Source organism: Oncorhynchus tshawytscha, linkage group LG26 (genome assembly GCF_018296145.1).
Source record: "Oncorhynchus tshawytscha isolate Ot180627B linkage group LG26, Otsh_v2.0, whole genome shotgun sequence".
In the NCBI taxonomy this organism is placed as follows: domain Eukaryota; kingdom Metazoa; phylum Chordata; class Actinopteri; order Salmoniformes; family Salmonidae; genus Oncorhynchus; species Oncorhynchus tshawytscha.
The window spans coordinates 46,819,005-46,844,455 of NC_056454.1; the positions used below are offsets into that span (position 1 = coordinate 46,819,005).

At 37.6% G+C, this 25,451-nt stretch overlaps 4 protein-coding genes across 4 annotated transcripts; all 4 read right to left on the reverse strand.

The window, feature by feature from the left end:
- Positions 1-2,485: 2,485 nt before the first annotated feature.
- On the reverse strand, positions 2,486-4,626 carry LOC112235482 (homeobox protein Hox-D9a). The gene is made up of 2 exons (XM_024403932.2): positions 3,956-4,626; positions 2,486-3,622 (listed from the first exon to the last, which is right to left on the reverse strand). Exons 1-2 carry the CDS (start codon positions 4,512-4,514, stop codon positions 3,378-3,380), a joined length of 804 nt encoding a protein of 267 aa, XP_024259700.1. The 5' UTR covers positions 4,515-4,626; the 3' UTR covers positions 2,486-3,377.
- A 2,448-nt stretch (positions 4,627-7,074) lies between these two features.
- LOC112235487 (homeobox protein Hox-D10a) lies at positions 7,075-9,820 on the reverse strand. Its single transcript, XM_024403938.2, has 2 exons — positions 8,943-9,820; positions 7,075-8,301 (listed from the first exon to the last, which is right to left on the reverse strand). The coding sequence occupies exons 1-2, from the start codon at positions 9,679-9,681 to the stop codon at positions 8,027-8,029; spliced, it is 1,014 nt and encodes a 337-aa protein (XP_024259706.1). The 5' UTR covers positions 9,682-9,820; the 3' UTR covers positions 7,075-8,026.
- A 3,758-nt stretch (positions 9,821-13,578) lies between these two features.
- LOC112235483 (homeobox protein Hox-D11a) lies at positions 13,579-15,607 on the reverse strand. The gene is made up of 2 exons (XM_024403933.1): positions 14,957-15,607; positions 13,579-14,308 (listed from the first exon to the last, which is right to left on the reverse strand). Exons 1-2 carry the CDS (start codon positions 15,549-15,551, stop codon positions 14,076-14,078), a joined length of 828 nt encoding a protein of 275 aa, XP_024259701.1. The 5' UTR covers positions 15,552-15,607; the 3' UTR covers positions 13,579-14,075.
- Positions 15,608-19,288: 3,681 nt separating this feature from the next.
- LOC112235484 (homeobox protein Hox-D12a) lies at positions 19,289-22,268 on the reverse strand. The gene is made up of 2 exons (XM_024403934.1): positions 21,662-22,268; positions 19,289-21,433 (listed from the first exon to the last, which is right to left on the reverse strand). The coding sequence occupies exons 1-2, from the start codon at positions 22,227-22,229 to the stop codon at positions 21,195-21,197; spliced, it is 807 nt and encodes a 268-aa protein (XP_024259702.1). The 5' UTR covers positions 22,230-22,268; the 3' UTR covers positions 19,289-21,194.
- Positions 22,269-25,451: the final 3,183 nt, after the last annotated feature.

Below are 25,451 nucleotides of genomic sequence, written 5' to 3' on the forward strand. Positions count from 1 at the left end.
CATAAGTCTAATAGCCACATTGTAACAGTCTCTCGTTCATGATAGTTACACGTTGCTTTGGGTCTGTAAAGACAGAAGACAGTGTCCACAAATAGGCGTTAGAATATTTTATCGTGTACATTTCAGCGTGATTCGTCTGGGGATTGTATTCTGGTGCATTCTATTGTAGTGTTTCAGTTACTGTGCCTGGACCTGTGCTTGGACCATATGACGTGGACACATCGAACATTCTCTCCTCGGTCATATGGCGTGGACATTCTCTCCCTGGTCAAATGGGGTTGAAGGGAAATTCTCTCTCCTCTAGCTGGCCTACCGACTGTTTCTTCTCCTCCTCTAGTTAAAGGATAGATCTGCGTTATGCAATGTTCAATTCCAGTATTGCCTATTATCATCATCCTCAAAGAATGTTGCAATTGTACATCATAAACTAATAGGGAGATTTTGAAAACTGCAGGCCTACGAATTGGGCCTGTACGTGATTCGAAACCAACCAACCTTGAGGTCTTATCCAGAGGAGAGTGTGGAAGAGCCGAAGAATTCATTTAGGCGCTCTGCTAGTTCGCCATTATTTACCACCGGGTCGATTTATTGTCAGGGTATTTCAGCAGCTCGGTCTCTTGTGGTGTTGTAAAGTCCTGCTGTCTCTGTAAGTTATCGTATCTGTAAAATTTAGTAAAGTCCCTATGACACGTAATTCTACATGGATTATGTTGATAACTTGCGCGCTGCATTATACCATGATTATACAATTATTAGACTTGAGCAGAGTGCTGCTATAGACCCAGCAGACAGGCTTGTGGAATGGCTGAATTGTAAGCTACACGAAATGCCTTTTCTGTTTGTAGACCTAATGACAATAGAAAGGCTCGAAATAAGAACTAATTTCTGCCTAATGTTTAGGACTATTCCAACGGTTCAGTGGTGACTGGGGTATGTTTTGTCATCCAGCAGTCTTATGGTTGGCGTAATGTTCAGTAAACAGTTGACTGCTGAACATTGATCAAGCACACCTAGACACATTTGCAATTTATTTTGATCACAAAGATCATGAAAGGAACGCTCACAGATAACAAAAAAAAAAAACACAGTAGAAAATAAACCTACCACAGTTAAGGTCATGAGATATGCTATGATATAATCACATACAGGAGCTAAAAATCCAACAAATCCAACATAAGCTAACAGCCGTCAACATACGTGGATAAGGCTGAAAATACACATGAAAAGCGGAGTGAATTCAGTCTTGTCTTTGTCCCATGAAGGAAAACATTGTCAATATTTTCATATATGTGCCCTTTCCTTTTCATTGATCTTCTGTATTCACTAACATATCCAGGACATTTCTGTATAAAAAAAAACTAGCAACAGTATATACATAATAATATTAATAATAACCATCAGAATAATTATATTGATGATGATGATAATAATAATAATTATTATACTACTAATAATAAATATTACACCCAATTGCTCTAATGTAAAACTGTTTTCTGTTATCAACAGGTAATTACTTTGTTAGTCATTATATTTACGCGTTAAAATTAAAATCTACAGTCAACAATAGACTGAAGGAGAATTTTTAGCAGAATCTGAAATAGCTGCAATATAGCCCTCAATGTGTTATTAGGCCTTTATAGGTCAAAATATTCCATATATCGATAAAAGCGATGCACAGAAGCCCCTCGTCAATGTTTACAAAAAATATTTGTCATTAATTCATTGAACATCGTCGCTAAAAAATCTTTATGGCCCCTCGCCCTCAACCCATCGTCATCGATAGAGATGCGGTCTTCTGTCGAACAACGTCGCCCTCTAGCGCTCCTGATACAACTAAATGATTTCCTAGTGACCTATAGAATAAGTTGTCTCTTCATTAGTAAATACTATCTAGTAGGATACTTTACCAATGCTTGGAGAATATACCTTTACTATGTGTCAATTATCATAATTTATTTTTACCAAACTAACCAAAATTATCATACGCATACATTCAAATCCAACCGTTTTTTTTTTCGTTTTTTAAAATTTTGTTACACAGAATAGACATTACTTGACACATTTCAATGTATTTCAGAAACAGGGTTTAAATCCACCCTTGCAGTACCAATAGAATCACCACTGTAAACGGCCTTTTACACAGCAGTCAAAGTGAAGTTTTTGCCCTCTCAGTAGGACATGTAGATAGATGGTGAATAAACATGACTTTCTTTACATTTAGGGGGGCTGATTTCCTTTCAGTCGCGAAGAAAAACAATTTATCGACCAGACACCCTGTAGAAAGTGTCTGCATTTTTGTTTGTCAGCAAAAAGACTCAAACACCCAAGTAAGAGGGTTTGAAGGGAGAGAGTTACCCTGGCTCATAAAGTAATTTAGACCAGACGTCTAGCCATCTATATATCTTTATGGGACCACTGTTCTTCCTGCTTTAAAGCAATTATACGTACAGGTTGGACAATAAATTGGAGATCAGTGCAACACCTCTCCCAATCATAAATACTTTATTACCTCTTTAAACAATGCAACATTATCCTATTCAAGTGAAATCCAACCACCTTGTAAACTAAATTCATATTATGAAAAAAATGTTTCTAAAATGTGAGTTCAGTATACCAAATGCCACTTTACGTTGTTTAATTCTGATGACCTTAAAAAAAAATACAACGAAATATCCAATCATTGAATCTCTTATACAGATTAACCAAATGCATTTATTTAAGAGAAAGAAACCTTCTAATTAGTCCTACTTTCCTCGTCACCAAATAGTTCTAATTTCAGTTTTGCAATAAGGCGTTATTAGTCCTATCTCTCAGTTCTGCAAACTACTGCATTAGTGCAAGGGAACCTTAACTACAGCCTGAATTGGATTCGGAAAATGCAGGAATATGCTAAGATTAAGGCTACGCCCAATCATGTCTCATTCCAAAACTAACCTCAGAAAAAAACACCATGAAACTAATATAAATACTAAAAAAGAGTATAATTTCATTTTAAATTCTAGTCCCAGCCTTACAAACATAATCAGTCAGCCTCTACTTTTTAAGTAAGTTATATAATTTCCAATTTGCGTGATGGATCTTTCACTGAATTAGGCCTACAATATTCACTGAAAATATTAGCACAAATATATCCTCTGAAAACATGACATTGTTCAAATACACCACGAAGAAAACGATACGCAAGCACATTCCCATGGGCTCATATTGGGCATAAATACTCGAGTTCTGGAGTAATTCGTTTAAGACTCAACATTAACTTTGATTCAACCCCCCCCCCCAAAAAAGAAAGAACGTTATATTCCAAGTCATCACAACAATATGGTACATCATAAGGCGAGGGATTACACATCCACTCTAGCATGGGCTATAAGCATGGGCTATAAGTGATCCTTACTGCCCCTCTCTCTGTTCATCTTTTTCATTTTCATTCTTCTGTTCTGGAACCAGATTTTGACCTGTCTTTCAGTTAAATTGAGATTTCGAGCCATTTCGTTTCGTCGATCTCGTGTCAAATACATGTTGAAGAGGAATTCTTTTTCCAGTTCTAGTGTCTGATACTTCGTGTATGGACATCGCTTCTTCCTTGTTGAACGTGCATGAATCCAGTTTGCTGCAGGGTTGTCTGGAGAACAGAGGACAAAGTTGAAACTCACACGAGAAATAGCAGGAAAACGAAATAAACAAACCATGAATATGGTAAATACAAGCATCAGAATGAATAACTGTATATTTGTAAAATAAAAAATAATAATAATAATAACAATAATACTGAATTTGTTGACGCAATTATTATCACACGCTTGTGTTAAATACCCACTTTACATCCGTAGGCAGTGTTTTGCGGTCCGTGGTATAAGATAGACACTTTTATAGGTTAGTAAAACCTCCAATTTTACACACCCAGCTCGTACAGTTCTTAAGGTTGTAAATCAGGGGGGAAATTTCGTTTACTTACTTGGGTCAAGTTGTTTTTTCTCTTCTTTAGGCTCGCTGTGATTCGAAGTATCACTGCCAACGCTCTCTTTGGCCACATTTTTCGGGCATTCGGACAATCCACAAGCATAACCAGGGCCGCGGACAACCACCTGAGTCTCTGGCTCAAAAGTGGCACTCTCAGTCCTTTTCAGTGGTAAACTTTCGGGCTTGGTTCCATTTGTTCCATAATGCCGGCTGTTATAGTGAAAGCCGGAGAAAGAAACGTTGCTAGAAATTGGGTCTATCCACGACCGAACATATCTGCTGTCTGCTGCGGAGAGGTGGGACTGGACGTAAGGATGGTAAATCCCTGATACTGCGGCGGTGGACTGCGTGTGGACCGAGGACCAAGACCCTGGGAAAACGGCTGATTTGGGTGCAAAACTGCAGGAGGAAAAATCTGCATTGTCCCCAACACCTGGTGGCATTGAGGTCGTACTGTGCGGAGACTGGACAAAGCGTGGCCTGTACACATCCTCTGCTTCATGCCCCATTATAGAGTCCACATAATAGTTACTTAGAGTGCTACTGGTCGACATTTTTGGATCCCTTCGTAGTCATATAAAAGGTTACACTGTTATGGAAACCTTTCCTCTGAACAATCACAGTATTTTTGCTGTCTTCATTCTTCAGGGATTGGTTATATGAATCACGTGATCCTATTTACCAACGCAGTGAGTAAATCAGTCCGCTGTAATGGTATAGGCCTATGTTTAATTTGCCTTTTTATTTAAAGAATGCCATAGAACCCGAATGGTTAAGGAGAAAGAATGTCAAACTTTAAGTAATGATGTGTTAGTGGACGTTTTGAATGTGCATACGGTTTAGGGTGGTGCGGGTCTATTTGTTTTACGTATAGATTAGCCTCATACACACATTTATTTCACAGCCACCACTCAACATTGACGCCTAACCATATTATGTGTGAAAACTCTCACAAGATATCGTCATAAAGTATATCATACACTTAATGCTTGTAAAACATTTTTATAGACTACTAGTTGTAAGTCCTCGTTAAATAAATGTAATAACATGCTATAAAAATAAGGATCATTTTTGCACCGACTCTGTTTTATAATGTTAGCTTATATATTAAACTAGTCACTTTCACTAGTTTGGTTGGTCTTGTAAGTTTGAACCAGCTAGTGTTATTTGTATAGTGATTGTATTTATCTAGAGGAGAGACATAATTATTTGATGTGTATCAATAAAATATTTATGGGGTGCGTTTGATTATACATTCATGCGCCCACAATAAAACGGACTATTGGCGCAATAAAGTGGTTCTGTGCAGAGTGATGTCTAAAAGTCTGGATTTAAGAGGATCTTTTTAGGTTTACAGAATACATGACTTGTTGATTAGGCAACTTTTGTAAACTCTCATCAAGAGATGAATACAAACGTAAATAAAATCTGTCAACTGATTTATTTCAAATACATTATGCCACGATGGAACAAAAACAACGTGGAAGAAGAAGGAACAGAACTGATTATCAGATAAATGTTCGCATGAGGACAAAACAACATGGCGGCGACGTGCCAATGAATTTGTGCTTGAACATCATAAGGCCCAGACAGGCACTAGGGACCCGCTTCTTCAGCAGAAAGTGAACATTGCATTAGCTTGAGCTACGCAACATATTATAAGCCTTGTTATAGAAGACATTATAAAGGCTCACACGTGTTTATAACACGTCATAGAGCATTATAACGTAATACTTTAACTAGTGTTGTAAAAAATAATGACGTGGCCAAGCAGGCCATTGATAAATAAAACCATGTAATCTGTTGTTGGTGTGTGTGTGTGTGTGTTTCAGCGTTCATTCTTCTGGACATGGGGGTGTGCAGTTCGTGTGTAAAAGAGAGGCAGAGGAAAGAGGAAAATAGTGTGTACCGAATTCAAATAGTCTACCCGGATAGAGTTATAAACTTGGCTTGGACTTCTATACACAGGGGCAGCAGCTACGTCTACTACTGGGCAAAGCGATCTGCCAGTATAAGCTTACAACACAAGCCATCTCATGACATTTAACCACATCAACATAAATAACAACTTAATTTCTGATATTTTGAATCATGACAGAATGTTTGGCCAATATGGTATCAATTAAATGTATTTTAATGATTACGGTTTTAACCCGAAGTAAAAACATTATTGTAGTCCTTATATATGACAAGAGGTTGCTGTTTAGGTGATAGCCTATTGGATGTGTCAATGTTGTGATAAGAAAAGCATTTTATATATTCTTCTAGGCCTATTCCTTGCTCTTTTTATTTTGTATACTTTTTTTATTTAACCTTTATTTAACTAGGCAAGTCAGTTTTAAGAACAAATTATTATTTACAATGACAGCCTACGCTATTAGAATAAATGGTTATGTAACCTCTTTTGGAAATCTAATGAACCCGTTTTTCTAAGAAGTTCCTATATCCGGACCCCAATGGCTGTTTTTGTAGGTTGTTGGGAACCTTCCCAGATCCGTGTAAATATAATAAAATGTTTAGGTACATGGCATGAATAGGATACGATGCCTGTTTTTTGTGTGTTTGAATAGAAGTATTCATGTGTAATTTGGGAATTTTAATAGATGTATTAGTGTGTATTTTGAGTATTTAAATAAGTATCCTACGGTGTCTGAACGCTCCAAGTAGCTCCTTCAACAAAGTTGAGGGAATTAAACATATAGTAGGACAGGGGTATTCAACTCCTACCCACGAAGCTTGGCTCGCTGGTTTTCCGTTCCACCTGATAACTCACTGCACACACCTGGTAACCCACGTCTAAATCAGTCCCTGATTAGAGATTAGAAGGGAACAAAGAAAAAAAGCTGTGGCACTGGCTTCGAGGTCCTGAGTTGAGGTTGTAGGCTATATATACGTGTGTGTGTGTGTGTGTGTGTGTGTGTGTGTGTGTGTGTGTGTGTGTGTGTGTGTGTGTGTGTGTGTGTGTGTGTGTGTGTGTGTGTGTGTGTGTGTGTGTGTGTGTGTGTGTGTGTGTGTGTGTGTGTGTGTGTGTGTGTGTGTGTACACCACATATAGGCCTTAGAAACCAATTGGATAGCATATTCACAAAACAACTCAACTTCACAAGCTAACGTTTATTTTCAAATACAGGCATGCTTCTGAATGCTAATTGACAATAGGTCTAGCAATGAATTAATAATAAGAGCCATAATTAATTAATTGGTCAATAGATAGACTAGGCCTGTTAGTCTTTGAATAGCTAAACCGCAATCATGTTGAGCATAGGCCAATGCTCAAATAGGGATGTTTGTGAAATTGATGTTGCACCTACATAAGATATGACGTATACCGCAGTTAGACTTGTTGTGAATATTAGTTTTCTTAATTTGATTGGTTCACATAACAATGTGAAACTACGGCCAGTCACATTCTAGCGGAACTAAAAGAACCTTATTGCGGGCTCCTACAAATAGTTCTCTGTTTTGTTACATTTATTTATACATCTGATAAACATTAATGCATTATTGTAAGTGCTCTTGATAGGATAATTTGCTAAGTGACTAAAATGTAATGTAAAATCTGTCTTGATGAAAAAGCCTATGTCTACTGCAAGACGAAGCACTGAAATAAGAAATTACATTTGACTATCAATTTATTGCAGGATACATGCCACAAACATGCGTAAGATTTACACTCATTAACATTGCTCACCACATTTATGCTACATAAACGTTTATATGATTACGATTCAGCTAAGAGTTAGCGCTTAATTCTAAACGAATGTATAACTTTTCATCCACTATCGATTTAACGTGTTTTCATGTCCGAAAAATGAGCTTCCAAACAAGTCAGACTCAATCAAACCAAACCGTTTAATAATGGATACATAGTACATTTGAATAATTTAAGACGTTATTAATGTACCCTGTGAAAAAATATATTCAAAATACACAACGTGTCACCATGTAAACATGAAAATAAAATAGCAGTCAGTCGCAGTTTCGGTGAAAAACAAAACAAAAATCCAATGCTCCCACACCACGGCTTAGAGGAAAAAGACAATAAATCAAGCTTTCCGGAAGCAAACTCACGAAAAGGTGAGATTTGAAGTAAGTCCCCGAATTCGGTTTTCACTGTTCATTTTCTTAAGCTTCATCCTGCGGTTTTGGAACCAGATCTTGACTTGCCTGTCGGTGAGGTTGACGCCTTTACTTATCTCTAGACGGCGCTCTCGGGTCAGGTACATGTTGAATAAAAACTCCTTTTCCAATTCAAGCGTCTGGTGCTTTGTGTAGGGGCATCTTTTCTTCCTGCCGCTTGTTGCAGTCATCCAATTGCTCGTTGGAAGGTCCGTTTCGCTGTCTGAAATGTAATCAAATCAACACATGTTTTAACATGACAAAATAGGAATATATCACCCAGATTTTTCAATTCATGAAAATATGTTTTCACTAGTCACACAGCTCTGGTCAGAATGATATAATGTTTAAATTATATTGATATCGTGTTATATGAGTATTATTAGTTGGTAGTCGTGGGTCAAACGTGTTGAGAATAGTATAGGCATAAATAACAACACATTCTCTAAATTACACGACTAAGTTTTTTGACCAAATTAATATTTTAAACGAACTAAAATACACATTTGTGAGAGACGGTTTCTGTATCATCACAACACTGAGGATGAACATACAAAACAGACTACAGGCATTATTTCTCATAGGTGTTAATATACACACATATATATATATATATATATTTCCCCAAAAATAAAAATTAACGTTCTATTACTATCAACAAAGAAACAAATCAATTAAGAAAATATAAATATAAAATACTAATTGATGCAGACATGTCTGGTCCGCGGTTGAACCGTTTCCTGTAAAAGCCTTTTACTGCAACCTGAGTAAGGCTCTCATTAAACATTACGACTTTAGGGCTGTTTGTGTTTTATATTGGGTTTTATGATACCCCCATACGAGTCATCCTTTTACTGTACCTACCTTTAGATTCTCTTTGTGTCAACTCTGGGCTGGAGACTGAAGATTCAGTGGAGCAGTTCTCCTCCCGTTGCGCGGTGGATGTAGGATTCGGGATTTCCGCGGGGATGGGTGTCTTGCTGGTCTCCCGGTTATGCGGTATCTCGGCCGTTTTCTTTTCCAGTTCGACAAAAAAGGAAGACAATTGCGGTTTTGGAGTGACTCTGTTGAGCTGCACGAATGTGATGTTTGGACTTGTCTTCTCCTGGCCATAGTCCTGGTCTTTCCCAGTCGAGTAGGTTTGGTTTAATCTGAAATACCCTGGGACAGGGATCTCGGGGCAGTCAACTGAACACGATTCGGGGATTATATTAGCATATACAGGGACATCGGACGAGTTGACCTTTGCTCTCTTGTCGGAATACATGCAGAAATTCCTCTCCTCCTTAATGTTTTGTGAAAATGTGCAATTGGGCATTTGGTTGGATGGTTGCTCTATTCCGCAAGGTCTACTGGGATCTGTCCAGTTATCAATTTGAGGTATGTAAGGGTGGAAATTCATGCCCATATTTTGGTGGTTGACGTCCCCTCGTTTACTGAGAGACGGCAAGAGTCCACAGGTTTGCATTCCGTAAATTCCCATTTCTGCACCGGACGGCATGTACATGTTGCTGCTGGAGTAAAAACGGTCAGTCCTGCAAGCGCCAATCAACGAATCAACTACAAAAGTATTAGTAACAGGAGAGCTGTTGGGAAAGGACATTTTGGATAAGTTTTTAAAGGAGAGAGATGTCGTTTGTAGGCTGACATAACTAGAAAAACAACGTCCGTGTTGCTTAGGATGCCTCTCTGCCACACGACAACCTCACCAATGAAATGTGAAAATGGCCTTGAGACGCAGACTCTTTTCCCATCACATGGAAACATTGACTCATAACTAGGAAGCAGACGTGGTCAACAGCGACACCTAGAACACAGACTTGAAATGGATTCAAACTGACTGGCAAAGGCCATCTTAAACATTTAGCCTGTCTTCTTTGCTTGATATGAAGAAGAAAAAAATCTAAACTAAGGATGAACATGGACTTAACGTTGAGATAATTAACCGTTACATCAAGCTCCAATTCCCTTACTTTGGCACATTTAGATACATTTAAGACCATTTTAATTCACACGAATAATCTACTCAGTCATACCAAGTCAAAGCTTTGACTTGAACTAAAATAACGATTTCTAATCACACGGTGTAGTGATGGGAATATAATCCTAACCGAAAATAATCAATGTACATTAGGTGGGCTATTTCAATAATTTCAACCAAAACTTCAACCAAATCTGGCTATTATAGGCCTATATCTTTTGTTTTGTAATTTAATTCTAAAATAAACCGTGTCTGGTTTAGGATATTATCCTCTAAAAAACTAAATTACAAGGAAAGGTGATATCGATTGCCCGGTTCTCCATTTTGTTGACATTTTTGTAACCTTTGAATGCCTGCTCAGGGTACGGCACACTGTATTTGTGACCTATATGACGGACTGGGAAAGTAGGTGGACGCATTTAATAATAAAACCATACGGAGCTAAACACGCTCCCCATAGTAGCCTATTCTCAACTCAGCATCTCATACATATAACAGGCCCAGGTTTGCAAATAGGTAGACAATGTTGATTTTTTTTTTACACAGAGAAATCAACAAGCATGCAAAAATAGACACCCCGATTATTTTGCTGAATAAAACGAAGAATGTTATTAGAAGCACGTTGAACAGGCCTACCTCAATTGGTTGGTGCATGACGATTACTAAACACAAGAAGGATATACTTGACTGTGCAAACATCAATAAAATTGTAAATTACATTTAAAGAAAATCCGGCATAGGCCGAAGATATGCTTCTATTAAAGCCAGAAAATGCGTTAAGAATCAGTGTGTCTGCAGCGTATTGTTAATTAACTGCAGGAACACAGCATCTAACGAAATCATCCAGGTATTCAGACGGGTATTATAAGGGATTTAATAACTAAGCAAATAATTTAGTCAAATGCATGAACCAGGAAAAATATGCATGCTTTTGAAGGTACTCTTCGGGTTCCGTTTAAATTAAGGTATCAAACCAACCCTGGTCTACTCAACGTCTACTCAACATTTTAGGGTTTACACTTTTAGAGATCACATTTTTTTGTAAATAATTTTACACTATCAGAGAATATGGATTGAAAGTAAAACAACATGTTTATTCGACAAGGTCTAATGCTCGTCCAAATCAAAATAACTGGTCAAATGAATCCGCGCGACAAGTAGCCAAGTGGTTAGAGCGTTGGATTAGTAACTGAAAGGTTGCAAGATCGAATCCCGGAGCTGACAAGGCAGTTGCCCCACGGTTCGTAGGCCTGTTCTTAGGTCGTCATTGAAAGAGAGTATGAATATGTTCTTAACCTGACTTGCATAAAATAAAAACATGCACACGACAATTGAGGAATCCAGATAGGCCTTATGACTTAACATTTTTTTTGTTTTATTTCGTCAGGGTTTCAACTGAAATTCAATTTAACCCAGTAATATTTCAAGTAATTTCAAGTCATGTCCATAACAACAAATTACCAAAGATCATGCAAATCTATCGGTTAAACTTGGGCTTGGTGTCTCCATTGGAGGCTGGTGGGAGGAGCTATAGGAGGACGAGCTCATTGTAATGGTTGGAATGGAATGAATGGAATAAGTTGAACATGTGGTTTCCATATGTTTGATGTGTTTGATACCAGCCTGTATCTGTATCTACAGCTCCTCCCAACACGGCTGTATATATATGCCTATGATATACATATCCACATAGTTAAAGCTAATGTTTAATCCACTTTAAAATGGTGGTGTTAGGCGACTACTTCTTAGAAACAGTGATGGTGTCCCTTTGATTGCAATGCATGGAATGCATCAACTGAACACAGTCTGCTTGGGCTATTATGTAAAAAAATATATATAAATAAGCTATTTCCCAACATTTACTAGGCTATATTCTCTCATCAAACCCCGGACAGAAACATTAGCAGCTTTTCAATAGTTTTCTAGATCACAGTTGTAGTCACACATACGTGTGTTTTCATGAACAAACTCTAATCGACGTGCTACACGTCTGCCCTCGTGTGGTTATAATGGGAACGAGGAGTCAACTGGCAATGTCTGTACAATATTTTCCGACACAACAATTTCCTAAACCAAAAACCTAATAAAATATGCCAACCATCACAAGACTGACACGTGTGTTTGTGATTGATTTCCAAACATATCTTATATTACTGATTTCCTACGGCTACATTTCGAATGATCAGATGCGCTGACATTATCTCAGCGAAAGGAATAACCAAAACCTACTACCGGTATGGTAAAAGTGGTCATTCCCCTGCCTCAAAAAATACAATATTTAGGTTTATTCAGGATTATATGAATTAACTGTTTCGCTTTTAGTTTACTGACTGCCTTTTTTTGTTAATGTCTGCTATAATACACGAGGGACTCACACGCTGCTTGGAATTAAACCATTGATTAAAAAAAATATTTAGGGTTTCCATGTTGGTACAAAAGCTGAAGTTTAATATAGTATTGTCGTATGACTATAATGTCGTGCGTAATGCTGCCATATCAGAAGCTTGCGCGTGATTTGACGTATATTGCATTACATTTAATGCAACATCTCAATTGGTTAGTATAGGAGATAGGTATATCAACTTCAAACACGAAACTGTATCGCTGGATCTGATTGCTTTTCTTACAAGAAAAATCACTGCTTCGCAGCCATATTGGAATCCTGCTGCAGTGCAGATATTATTCAGGCGTCGGTTGTCAAGGAGAACAGCCAAAAGGCGCCTCTACATATTCAAAGGTGAGAGGTGACGACCTTGACATTATACTAGAAGTTCAAAGGCATCAACTAACGTTTGCATATGAAATGAACAATATTTGATCGTTAGTAGGCTACTGACAACATTACAAATAAAAACACCACTGTTTTTTAAGCTGCCAGATCAAACATAGGCATTTTACGCACGGGAGTCATTCCCTTTTAATAATGGCATGCCATTTCAAGTTAAATATAAAAAAATATATACTAAACATATATACACATTTGGTCATAGCCTGTGCATTTAGATTTTCTACATGTATAACTCAATAGCTTTACAAGTAAGAAAGGACTGCATCTGTCTCGACTATTTGGGAGTAGGGCCGCATTTGGAGTGGCCAGAGGGTCCAATAGCCTCCGATTTAGACATTTACAGCTAGTTTTTATTATGCTGTCTAGACGGTTCAAGGTTTAGTAAACAGCCTTAGTGTAACACAACATAAAGGGATAAAAGGTCTAGTCTAAACTTTGAAGTTGAAGTAAATAAAAGGCGCTTCTGCTTGGATACAAAAGGCTATTTAGAGGATATTCGCTCTATGGTCTATTCACATAACCACCAGCTTCAGTGCCATTAGTACTTTTTAAAATATTCAATATCAGATTGCTTTGGTATGAGCATCCCTATAGGAGATGATAAAAATCTTGTTGAATTGTATAAAATGATACATCATTTTATCCTTATGCCAAATGTGGATCCTGACCAAAGCCGAAAGGAGCTCGTGATTGCAATAAATTGAGGTAACGCATAACTACATTTACCATGTGTACTTTATTTGATACCACAATATACATAACATGCGTCTATTAAATGCATACACAATTCTACTATTGTAAATTACTTTTTACACTCGTTAATTACTGGAATCAAAGTACGCGTTGCTTACTGCAATGTTTGTGAATCCACCAAAGCACATACCGTGTAAACTTAAAACTTAAATATGTACAAAAGTAAGGTATATGCCTACATAGCCTAGATATTACAATTAATTACCGTAATAATATGCAAATGAACATTATGTCGAGGTCTCCTGGATGATTTCGACACTGGATTGAGTCTTATTTTAAATAACAGGATTCATGTGTTCATTGAGGTAAGTATTTAAGTGGAAGAATACAAAAAGAGTTGCATAGATAGATTCAGCCTGTTTGCAATGTTCAGTTTTGTTGTGCGGTGTTTCAACTGTTGTTTGTACATCGCACAGATGTACCAAAAAAAAAAAAAGAGTTGTGAAGCACTTATGGCTCCTCTAAATGCAAAAGATCAATATAAAGGATTTCCAGTGAAATACCGAAACCGGTCCCGGTTTAGCTTTTTCTCTTTCATTCTTCTGTTCTGGAACCAAATCTTCACTTGTCGATCTGTCAGGTTTAACTTCCTTGTCAACTGGAGCCGCTTCTCCTTGTTTATGTACACATTGAAGAAGAATTCTCGTTCAAGTTCTCGGATCTGGAATTTCGAGTAGGGGCATCTCTTTTTTCTGGACTTTGACGAACCTAAACGGGACAAACAATTGTTTTACCACACAGATGTAGAACAATGCAGTTCAGATCAAAGTTGGTACAATGCAAGTGTTAGTACAGAACATATAATTAACAAGTTAGCTGAGTAAACAAAATGATCTTCCCTCGCGTAGCCGCTAACACACACAGGCAGATATGCGGGAGCGACTGCGAGTGAGCGCGCACATACACACGTAGGAACTCACACGGATATTTTATTTGACTCTATGTCTGTTCTACACGGTTCGTTTCGACGTTATAGGTAAAATATTTTTATACAGCTAAAGATAACCCCTTCACATGTATGTGTCATGTATGTCGAACAATAGCATATCCTACCTCCCTTTTTATATCATTGCTTTGTTACTTTGTACATTCACTATCGTAAACAAATAAGACTGATAAACATGGCTGCATTGTAATTTACACAGTGCAAGAGAGTCAGATGACTTCTATTCAGATATGCATCAGAAGTATTGCAGCATGGCTCACCTAAACTGGTTTCCCATCGTAAATATTTTTACAACAGTAAACTCAATCTTATTGGGGTATATAAAACCGTTGTGTGCTTATAAAGGGGCACATAAAATCGGAACGACTACGTTGTGGACTTACTATAACCCATTTAATTCTTGTACCTACTTGGGCTGTTGTTCTTGTCCCCGGGGCAGTTTGATATAGAATAATCATGTTCGTCTATGTCCTCAGTTGGGTCTGAAGTCTGTTTATTACATGCAGCATCTCCGGGGAGACTGGAGTCTGCCTTCTGTTTTGAGTGTTCGGGCCCAGAGTTGGGCTTTTCAGAGTTAACAGTCTGGAAGAACTGATCGAACCCTTGTGGAAGAACCCCATTTCGGCCGACATTGGTGAATAAATTGCATGGCGAGTTCATACCGCTGTGATGCCCGTACAATGAATCATTTTTTAATATCATTTCCGCCCTGTTCGATGACGGGATTAAGTCTCCGTGCATTATCTCGTCCGTTGAGTAGTAAGAAGCGTAATTGCCCCTGTAATGCCATTTGCTTGGGTGATCCAGTCCATAGTCTCTGAAAGCCACTCCTCGAACAGGTCGGACTTGAGCTATGTTGGAAGAATAAGGACAATTATTTTGACACGAAGTAGTCTTGGGTAAAAACGAGGAGATTGATGAAAAATCAGGCGCCGAAACATAATATGTACAACTTGGTAAATACATATTTGACACACAGTTGTTACGCTCATCGTACTCCGACATATCTCCTCTTCTCTCTTTTGCTATAGCGAAAGGAATTTGTAGCTCGAGTGCGTTAAACTTTGTCCATCTATTGCACCATAGGCGTGTGGAAAGGATCCGCGAGGGAGAAAAAAATCGGAAACGTAGGCTGACGTGCAATTCATCTTGATCGATTCCTGAGTTATTTTTCTCATGTGATCCAGTAAAGGAATTACTATATACCAATATCAGTCATTATTAATAACTAGAGCAACTCATTTGACCGCAAATAACAGTTAGTTCATTGGTTTCCTGGGTTTAGAAACAACTACTTTGTAAATATGTGCTTGCCCTTGTGATATAGACATTAGTAAACAATCCCTGAGAGATTTCATCAATGCAACATAATTCGAGTTATATAATGGCAAACCCACAACTTTGTCAGTATTTATTTCGTGTACTATATGTGCGCGCTATTAGGGAAGTAGGCAATTTACGCATCATGATAGTTCAATATATATTACACCAGATATTACATGACCAAAAGTATGTGGACACTTGCTCGTCGTACGTCTCATTTCAAAATCATGGGTATTAATATGGAGTTGGTCCCCCCTTTGCTGCTACAACAGCCTCCACTCTTCTTTGAAGGCTTTACACTAGATGTTGGAACATTACTGCGGGGACTTGCTTCCATTCAGCCACAAGAGCATTAGTGAGGTCGGGCACTGATGTTGGGTGAAAAGGTGTTTGATGGGGTTGAGGTCAGGGCTCTGTGCAGGCCAGTCAAGTTCTTCCACACCGATCTCGACAAACCATTTCTGTAAGGACCTTGTTTTGTGCACGGGGCATTGTCATGCTATAACAGGAAAGGGCCTTCCCCAACCTCTGCCACAAAGTTGGAAGCACAGAATCGTCTAGAATGTCATTGTATACTGTAGCGAACCTCTTAAGGATCTGCCCCTTTTTTCAATTTTCGCCTAAAATGATGTATCCAAATCTAACTGACTGTAGCTCAGGCCCTGAAGAAAGGATATGCATAATCTTGGTACCAATTGAAGGAAACACTTCTAACTTCGTGGAAATGTGAAAGGAATGTAGGAGAATATAACAGAATAGATCTGGTAAAAGATAAAACAAAGAAAAAAACAACCGTTCTCTTGTATTTTTTGTACCATCATCTTTGAAATGCAAGACAAAGGACATAATGTATTATTCCAGCATAGGTTCAATTTAGATTTTGTCAACTAGATGGCAGCAGTGTATGTGCAAAGTTTTAGACTGATCCAATGAATCATTGCATTTCTGTTGAAGCTGTTGCATCAAGACTGCCAAAATGTGCCTAATATGTTTATTAATAACTTTTCATGTTCAAAATTATGCACTCTCCTCAAACAATAACATGGTATTGTTACACTGTAATAGCTACTGTAAATTGGACAGTACAGTTAGATTAACAAGAATTTAAGCTTTCTGCCAATATCACATGTGTCTATGCCCTGGGAAATGTTCTTGTTACTTACAACCTCATGCTAACCGCATTAGCCTACGTTAGCTCAACCAATCCCAATTAATATTTCCCTTCACTGGAACTAAGGGGCCTAACCTGAACCATGAAAAACAGCCCCATACCATTATTCCTCCTCCACCAAACTGTACAGTTGGCACTATGCATTGGGGCATGCAGCGTTCTCCCGGCACCCGCCAAACACAGATTTGTCCATCGGCCTGCCAGATGGTGAAGCATGATTCATCACTCTACGCATTGTGATGTTAGGATTGTGCGAAGGCTATTCGGCCATGGAAACCCATTTCATGAAGCTCCTGACAAACAGGACAGACAAACTTTATGCGCTATGTGCTTCGGCACTTGGCAATCCCATTCTGGGAGCTTGTGTGGCCTACCATTTCGGGGCTGAGCCGTTGTTGCTCCTAGATGTTTCCACTTTAGCGCTTACAGTTGACAGAGGTAGCTCTTACAGGGCAGAAATTTGACAAACCTACTTGTTGGAAAGGTGGCATCCTATGAAATTGCACGTTGAAAGTCACTGAGCTCTTCAGTTAGGCCATTCTACTGTCAATATTTGTCTATGAAGATTGTATGGCTGTGTGCTCAGTTTTATACACTGTCAGCAACGGGTGTGGCTGAAATAGCTGAATCCCTTAATTTGAAGGGGTGTCCACATACTTTTGTATATATAGTGTACTTGTTACAATGGCAACATTGTAGTTGACATACTCTTAGAGTTCAAGTTAAAGGGCAAAGAATGTTCCCCCATGCACAGTATACTTCGAATCCAAATCTATACACACAAGTTATATGATTAATAATTTGGAGAGATAAGACAAAACAAACGTACCTTTCTCTGCAATGCTCGTGCCTCAATAATACAAACAAATGCACAAGATGCACCAAACATCCACAAAAATATATATGTATTTTATAATCCACATCTGCTACCAAAAAAAAGAGGAAAAAGGTGAAAGGTAGAAAATAAATGGAAGGATGAGAACAAAAACAAGAAAGAGAGACAACATGATGACCATTGTTGATTATAGTTCATTAGGGAGGAGGATTATGCCCAGCGTCGTCCGGTTTGGCCGGTGTAGGCCTTCATTGTAAATAAGAATTTGTTCATAACTGACGTGCCTAGTTAAATAAAGGTTATATAATGTTTTAAAATAAAACAATTTTAATAAATCATCCTAAATGTAAATAAAAAATATAAGCGTCATCAGCATGATTGGTTGAAAGAAGGCTTGGCACTGCCAAGTACAACAGATCTCTGCTGGCTTTGACCATCTGTGGTCTGAGACCATACGTACCAATAGTTTTATTGCACAGACAAAATGACGGGTTCGAGTTTAAGTGTATATTTTAGCTGGTGGAGGAGAAACCCTTTGGTGGGGGACGATTACTTAGTAACCTATAATAACCTATAGTCTATATCCTATCCTATACTTTCAACAGTATTTCAGACAATAGGCCTGTACTACTTTTCATTTTCAAGTTACTTCCTTTGCACTTTACGGATAGAAATATAGGCCTATTATTAAATAACACAAAAGAACTTGAAAGGGAAGTAAATAGTATAACATTCACCATAGTGAATTCCTAACATATTACGCCTATAATTGTGGGCCCTTACTGTTACTTTCCATAGTATTATTGCACTGATTAGGCTATGCCCGTTTGATGCAAAATCTACATAAATGTCCCAGATGAGGCACTTTCATTCCACACGACTATGAGTTGTTTTGTCGTAGAACAGGAACACAATAGGGTTACTAAATTATTTTTTGGCGACACCTTTGGTAACAAGTAAGAGAACGCTTTGTGTGTGTGTGTGTGTGTGTGTGTGTGTGTGTGTGTGTGTGTGTGTGTGTGTGTGTGTGTGTGTGTGTGTGTGTGTGTTGTTTCAGATCCTCAAACATAGACCATTGTTTCATATAATTGTATATAACCTCAGTTGGGTCTGAAATGTTTGAGCGTAGCTAATTTGACAAAATAACTAGAACTAAATTAGAATGTTCATCTCAGTTTTCCCGAAATGCGTTGAGCCCGTGTTGTTTTTCTATATAGAGTAACCACATGGAAATATCCCCAATCTTAACAACACAGTAAATGTAAAAAATATTCCATTATACTATCATTGTTTATATTAAATTAACATTGCAGTAGAAAATCGTGAAACACACATGGACAACTACAATGTTAAAACGTCATTACGCACAAGACATGCCCAAAACGAAAAGTAAACGACAAACAGACGGTATAGTAGAGGGGAAAAAATATATGTTTTATTGCAACCCATGTACTAAAACAACAATATCTATTCCTATACTACCAATAATATCGTATGCAAAATAATTGCTATTGGCAATGAACACAGATTGACACCGAAAAGATGAGTAAACTGCAAAACAGTTGTTGTTGACCAAATGGCCGAGTTGGGCCTTGTTTTCAGGCCTTGTTTTCAGGCCCGTCTCATGGATGCGTCATGAAATAGTCCTTGCAAATACCACACAAAAAAATAAAACAATTTGAATGATGAGAAGGCAGTATACTATCTGCTTAAAGTTTGTGTAGGTATTTTTTGTTGTTGTAAGATACTAACTTGACCTTAACTTTGTTTTGGCGCCCCCATATCTGAAGAGCACGAGCATACGTATTCTAGCAGAGTTCTCATAAAAAGATCTTGGGAGAACACACCGTTCCCCTTTGATCCTCTCAGATAATGGGATTGTAAAACTAGAAAATATAACTTCAGAGCTATGAGCTAAATAACGGACCATTAAAAAGTTCGAGCTAGAACACTTCGAAATAAGCATTTTATTAAGTACGTGTGTGCTTATTTTGGTAATAATTATATATTTTTAAAACAAGTATATCCTATACATTTTAGTCATTTAGCAGACAGCTCTTCTCCACAGCGATTTACAGGAGAAATTATGGTTATGTGCCTTGCTCAAGGGCACATCAACAGACCTGTCGGTTACTGGCACAACGCTCCTAACGGGTCGCCCCAAATACCAAAGATTAAAATATATCCTACAAACTACTCCCTCGAAAACCATATAACCATTTCTAAACGTAACAATAAATGAATTAAATGGTTTGCTAGCAAACAAAACCATAAAGATCATATAGGCTAAGGAGTAAGAGCTATATTCAGGAAGTAGTAAATTCATGTAGGTTTATTTAGGAATAGCCTATCTGTGGTTGATGTGCCACTTGATCAAATAGCCCTCGCCTCAAATGTCTACACGAATGTATACATGTGCATAATACACACACTCGTCGGCATGGAATTGTATGAATTGATGAAAATGTTTTTTTTGCTTTTCTAGATAAGTATATATATGTATATATATATATATTTAGCCGATATCACACATGATACTAACATTGAGCCAGTAAACAGCTCAAATTAGGTCTACTCATTAACTGGACCCCCAAGGCAGTTTTACTTTACTATAGAGAGAACGCTATAGCTTTACCCAAGAGCTCTCATTCGATTGCAGCGCCAACAGGGGAAGGCATTACATAGCCTATGATTACGCATACATAAAAAAAATAAGACAAAAACACATTTACACACAATTATTATAGCCATGCGATAGACATGCAAACACTTACAAAATAAATAATAAAAAAAACTATTTTTCATGGTTCATTAAACCACCGACAAATACGAACTTGAGCTTGGACGAGCAATTCCTGTAGGCCCAGTTTGATTTCAGGCAGGACCGACCCGTCCAATCAGATATGTGCAATATCCATTTCTAACCATATAATCAATTTTTATTCGTCAATACAATACGACATATCCTACATAATTTATACATGTAGGCTACAGAGATTAAATTATAAATAACATTCATTTTGATACTGCAGAAATACAAAAATAAACTATTGCATAGCTATATTAAAAGTTCTATATAAAACACAATTAACCCCTTTTTTTCTAAGAGCGTACCTTATCACTGATTTATACGCTCAGAAATACTAAGTGTGGTCATTGAACAAAATAATTAGATGTATCCAATTAACCTAAATCGCATGCTTTACAAAACACAAGTTTCAGTATGTGCCTTTCTGAAAATAAATAGAGTTTGAGGTTTGAAGTGGTTGCGCTTGTCTGAACAGAATCCGCACGAGGTCACTTTCAGGGCCCAAGGCTCTCAGTTCATGGAGAACGCATGCCTGCGCATCACTAGTCTCTTCTTTTTCATTCTGCGGTTCTGAAACCATATTTTGACTTGTTGATCACTCAACTCCAGTCTGTCAGATAGTTCCTTCCGTTTTTGCCTGTTTACGAATTCGTTCATCATGAATTCGTTCTCAAGTTCAGCAAGCTGTGGCTTTGTGTATGGTTTTCTCTTCTTTCTCAGTTTCGCTTGTGAAGAGCACCAGGGTGCGCCTGGAGAATGGAAAAACTGTCCTTAGCAACTTGTGGATCTCTTGGTATAAAACCCAACATGACATGCTGAAGAATCCAAAAGCAGGCATGGTCTGCAATTATCATCGCGTAAACATCAAATATAACAATAACTATAATTTGGAGGTGACGTTACTAAATAAAGAAATAAATAGTCTAGACATACAGAGCAGTTTAATTTTAAAATAACAAAAATCGTTAGATGCTTACCATCAGAAAAAGCAGTTCTGGCACATGCATTACTTGCAGATGGTTGAATTCGGGCAATTGAATTGGCCGACTGCTTGATGCCGGAGGCAATTGCCTGGTTGGTGTAATTCAGTTCGTGTTGTGCACCGGAATCATGTGACCGTCTATCCAAGTTCGAAAATGCATATTTCGAGCTATCGGAACTGATAACTCCATGTTCACCATAAAAGGTCTGCGAGTGTCTAGCATGTTCTTCTGGTTTGTGGTTTACATCCTGAAAGTAGTATTTACTGGACTCGTCAAATGGTGCCTTGTTGTGGTCGTTGGGATGAGTATTTACAGGCACTGAATTGTGTAGAAACGGCGGAGAGTAGCCACTAAAGGCGCGGCTCTGAGGCGGAGATGTGCACGAATTTGGGGAAGTCCACGGGAGCGAGCACACCTCTCGCCTGTTGTAGGAAATCTGATGCAGCTGGGGGAGATGAGCTCCATTGCTCCGCAAGTTGGAAAAATATAACGACTCCGGAATAGGGAAATTCAGAGAACCAACATAGCCAGAATTCAGAAGATTTTGCTCACACATTTCCATGAAGCTCTCTCAAACGCTTCTTACTACAACCCTTTTAGCGACTGCTAAATAATAAAGGAAAATGAATTGTTGATTTGTTAATGCAGTGTCACGTGATATGCAAAACATGTTGTTCAGTCCCACCATTGGCCTTAATACCGCAAGGAAATACATTCCATAAGGTAATGTGATGTTAAGAGAAAAATACAAATACATGTATAGGCCTGTATAAAAAAATACAAATACATGTATAGGCCTATATAAAAAATACAAATGTTTCTTTTTTTTAACTACAAGGTGTTTGTTAGATGGATAAAATTAAATCGAAGAGACGATTTTCAATGCCAATAGATTATTCGTATTAGTATAAGGCGTTGTTGCTAGTTAGCTATAGCCTACGATTTATTGTTGTAATTTAAACAAAATATATGTTCAGTGCAAGACAATGTAATTTACACAAAATATGCTCAAGTTAAGAAAGAATGAGGCTAGTTTTACTTAGGTCTATCATATGCCAAGCTACTAAGATTTAGCTACAATTATAAGGCAGCAGTGTAAAAACAAATATTTCGATAATGAAACCAACATTAAGATCGATGATGGTTTGCTACGAAGACTATTCCTAAAACGTAATACCACTGGGTATGGTTGCCACAGAGGCAGAACGAAAGATATTTACCTTGTCAGTTCGGGGATTCGATTTTTACAACCTTTCAGTTACTAGTCCAACACTTTTACCACTGGGCTACCTGCCGCCCCGTTAATGTTATGCTTGATTACTGTTCATACAATTTCAACGCAATAATACTAGCTAATCCTACTGACATAAATCCTAAAATGGAATTCTTCCTCTATTCACAGCTCATGGACATAGCCCTACATATACCTCAAACGACTGAACATAGTTTTCTTATTAGAGAAATTGTGATTCCCCACTACTGTCACTGTTTTATAAGCCATTTAGAAATTAATGCATTATTGGATTAAGTATATAGAAAAATAAGCCTGCAATGGTCAAACAAACAACACGGTAGCCTTGCATAACTTCAAATGAATTGCTTCTCTCAGTAAGACCACAATATGATAACTAATGAATAACCATATGGGAAGAAAATAGATATTATACGCCTACTGCTGTTCATCCTAAATGTTGTGCCATTTGAAAAATACCAATCCCGTTCAGGCCTATGGCTATGGTTAATTTGTTATTCAAATATACATCAACGTATTTTTTCCTTCACACTTTTAAATAGTACTATCTCTTGACATATATAGTAAAGAAATGTCCTCTTTTGATACGTTTCTTTAGCAAACCTAGTTATACATATATTTGCAACTGGATTAGACTACATAAATATATATATATTTAAATCTATTTCACAACATAAATTGCTAGGTTCTGGATTTCTATAATATCGATATTAGAATAGCCTACTCTCAACACTTTTTTCATGCTGACCCCTTGACATATCTCGATTAGTCATTTTACGTTCTCCTTAAGTTTCCCCAGCAAATCTAGACTGGATCCTCGGACGCGAGAAAATGCCAATTGTAAACCCTCCGTCTCCGGAAAGAAAGGCGACAGCCTAGCCTCCCATCTTTTACGAGTCTAGTAAATTTAAGAATAGATTAAAACGACATTATTTGAGCCATTGATACACAGGAAACGATGCTCCAAAATATGTTATATGGATATTACAAAATATTACAAAAGCCAACGTTTTGCTTACTGAAGCGTGTAATATTGGTATAGTTCAACGGTATATCGGTATAGTTCAACGGTATATCGGTATAGTTCAACGTCAAAGTCCAGAGAGTTTAGATTAATCAAAAACAGGTCGAAGTAGACTGGCTACATGTTCAGTGTGGTTTCTTTCTACAGTCGACTGTTCGCTTGTTAGAACAAATAAATTGCCTCTGGTCTCCTTTCTAGAAAATATCATGCATACAACTTTTGATGTGGGTTGATCACTAGTAAGATAATTGCCAACACCCTGACGATTTAAACCCAGGTGTGTGTTTGAACTCGTGTTGTTTTCTGTGCCTGGGTGGGTGTTGTAATGAAATAGGCACATCTCGAAGCCTTAACCTTCTGACCCGAAGTCCAGCGCGCTATCGACTATGCCCCAAAAGCATGCTCGAGTGGCAGAGTCGATATCCGCACTTATAAACCCAGGGTCTTTACAGTATATTTTTCGCTGACATAGCAGGTTTTTACATTTTCATATAAAACGTCACCAAACCGATTATGATTTTTCTTAATAAAAAATATAACGATTTTCCATCATCTCTGATAACTTTATTGGCAATATAAATGTATTTCAATTGTGTTTTTCGAAAAGAAAGTGCCCTCTTGTGGAGCAATTGCGTGCTGAATCCAGTAGATGGCGAAAATAGTCCATGAATAGTTGCCATTTTATTATTCATTCCTGTGATGAGATCATAGTCTGTAAATGTATTATAAGGTCACAAAGAAAAAATGTATATAACATTTTTTTTATAAAAAAAGACTATGAACATTTTTAGATTGATCGATTAGATTGATTGATCGCAAAACTAAAAACGTGGACCTAAGTGCAAGTAGGCTACAAGTCTTAGCGTAGACCTTCTACATGCCTTCACAGCCACATCGCAAAAAGTGTGTGTTGTTAGACCATAGTCTAAGATACACAATGAATGTTTAAGAACTAACTTGATACGTCTTAGAAATATGCGAAATTTTGATTGTGTGAACAATTGTATTTTATTCACCCAATCATACCAAATTCCCTCTTTGCTTTGGCTAAATGTTACATTATGAAAACAAATTAGCATAATTTGGGCAGACACATGCCCATCCATAAAAATACAATACATGTGTCAATAGACTTTAAGGGGCGGTTTCCCGGACACAGAAGCCTAGCCCTGGAATAAAAGGCACTTTTAATGGAGATTGAGAATGATTTGTTGTCTTTTTCTGGGTAAATCTACCCTAAATGTAATGCCCATCGTCTAAATCTAGGTGATATGATATTATTACAATATACTTCAAATGTGGCCCAAGGCCTAAAATTTCAACACTAACAAAAACATCTCAGAGATGTATATACAATTTAAACATACACATATATGATTTAATATAAACAATAGACAGTGACTCAACCGATCAATTAGCAGGTATTACAACACATTAATATGAATATTTACCAAAATAACTAATAGCTGAGACATTAATGATAATGTACTCGACGATTTTGAAACCAT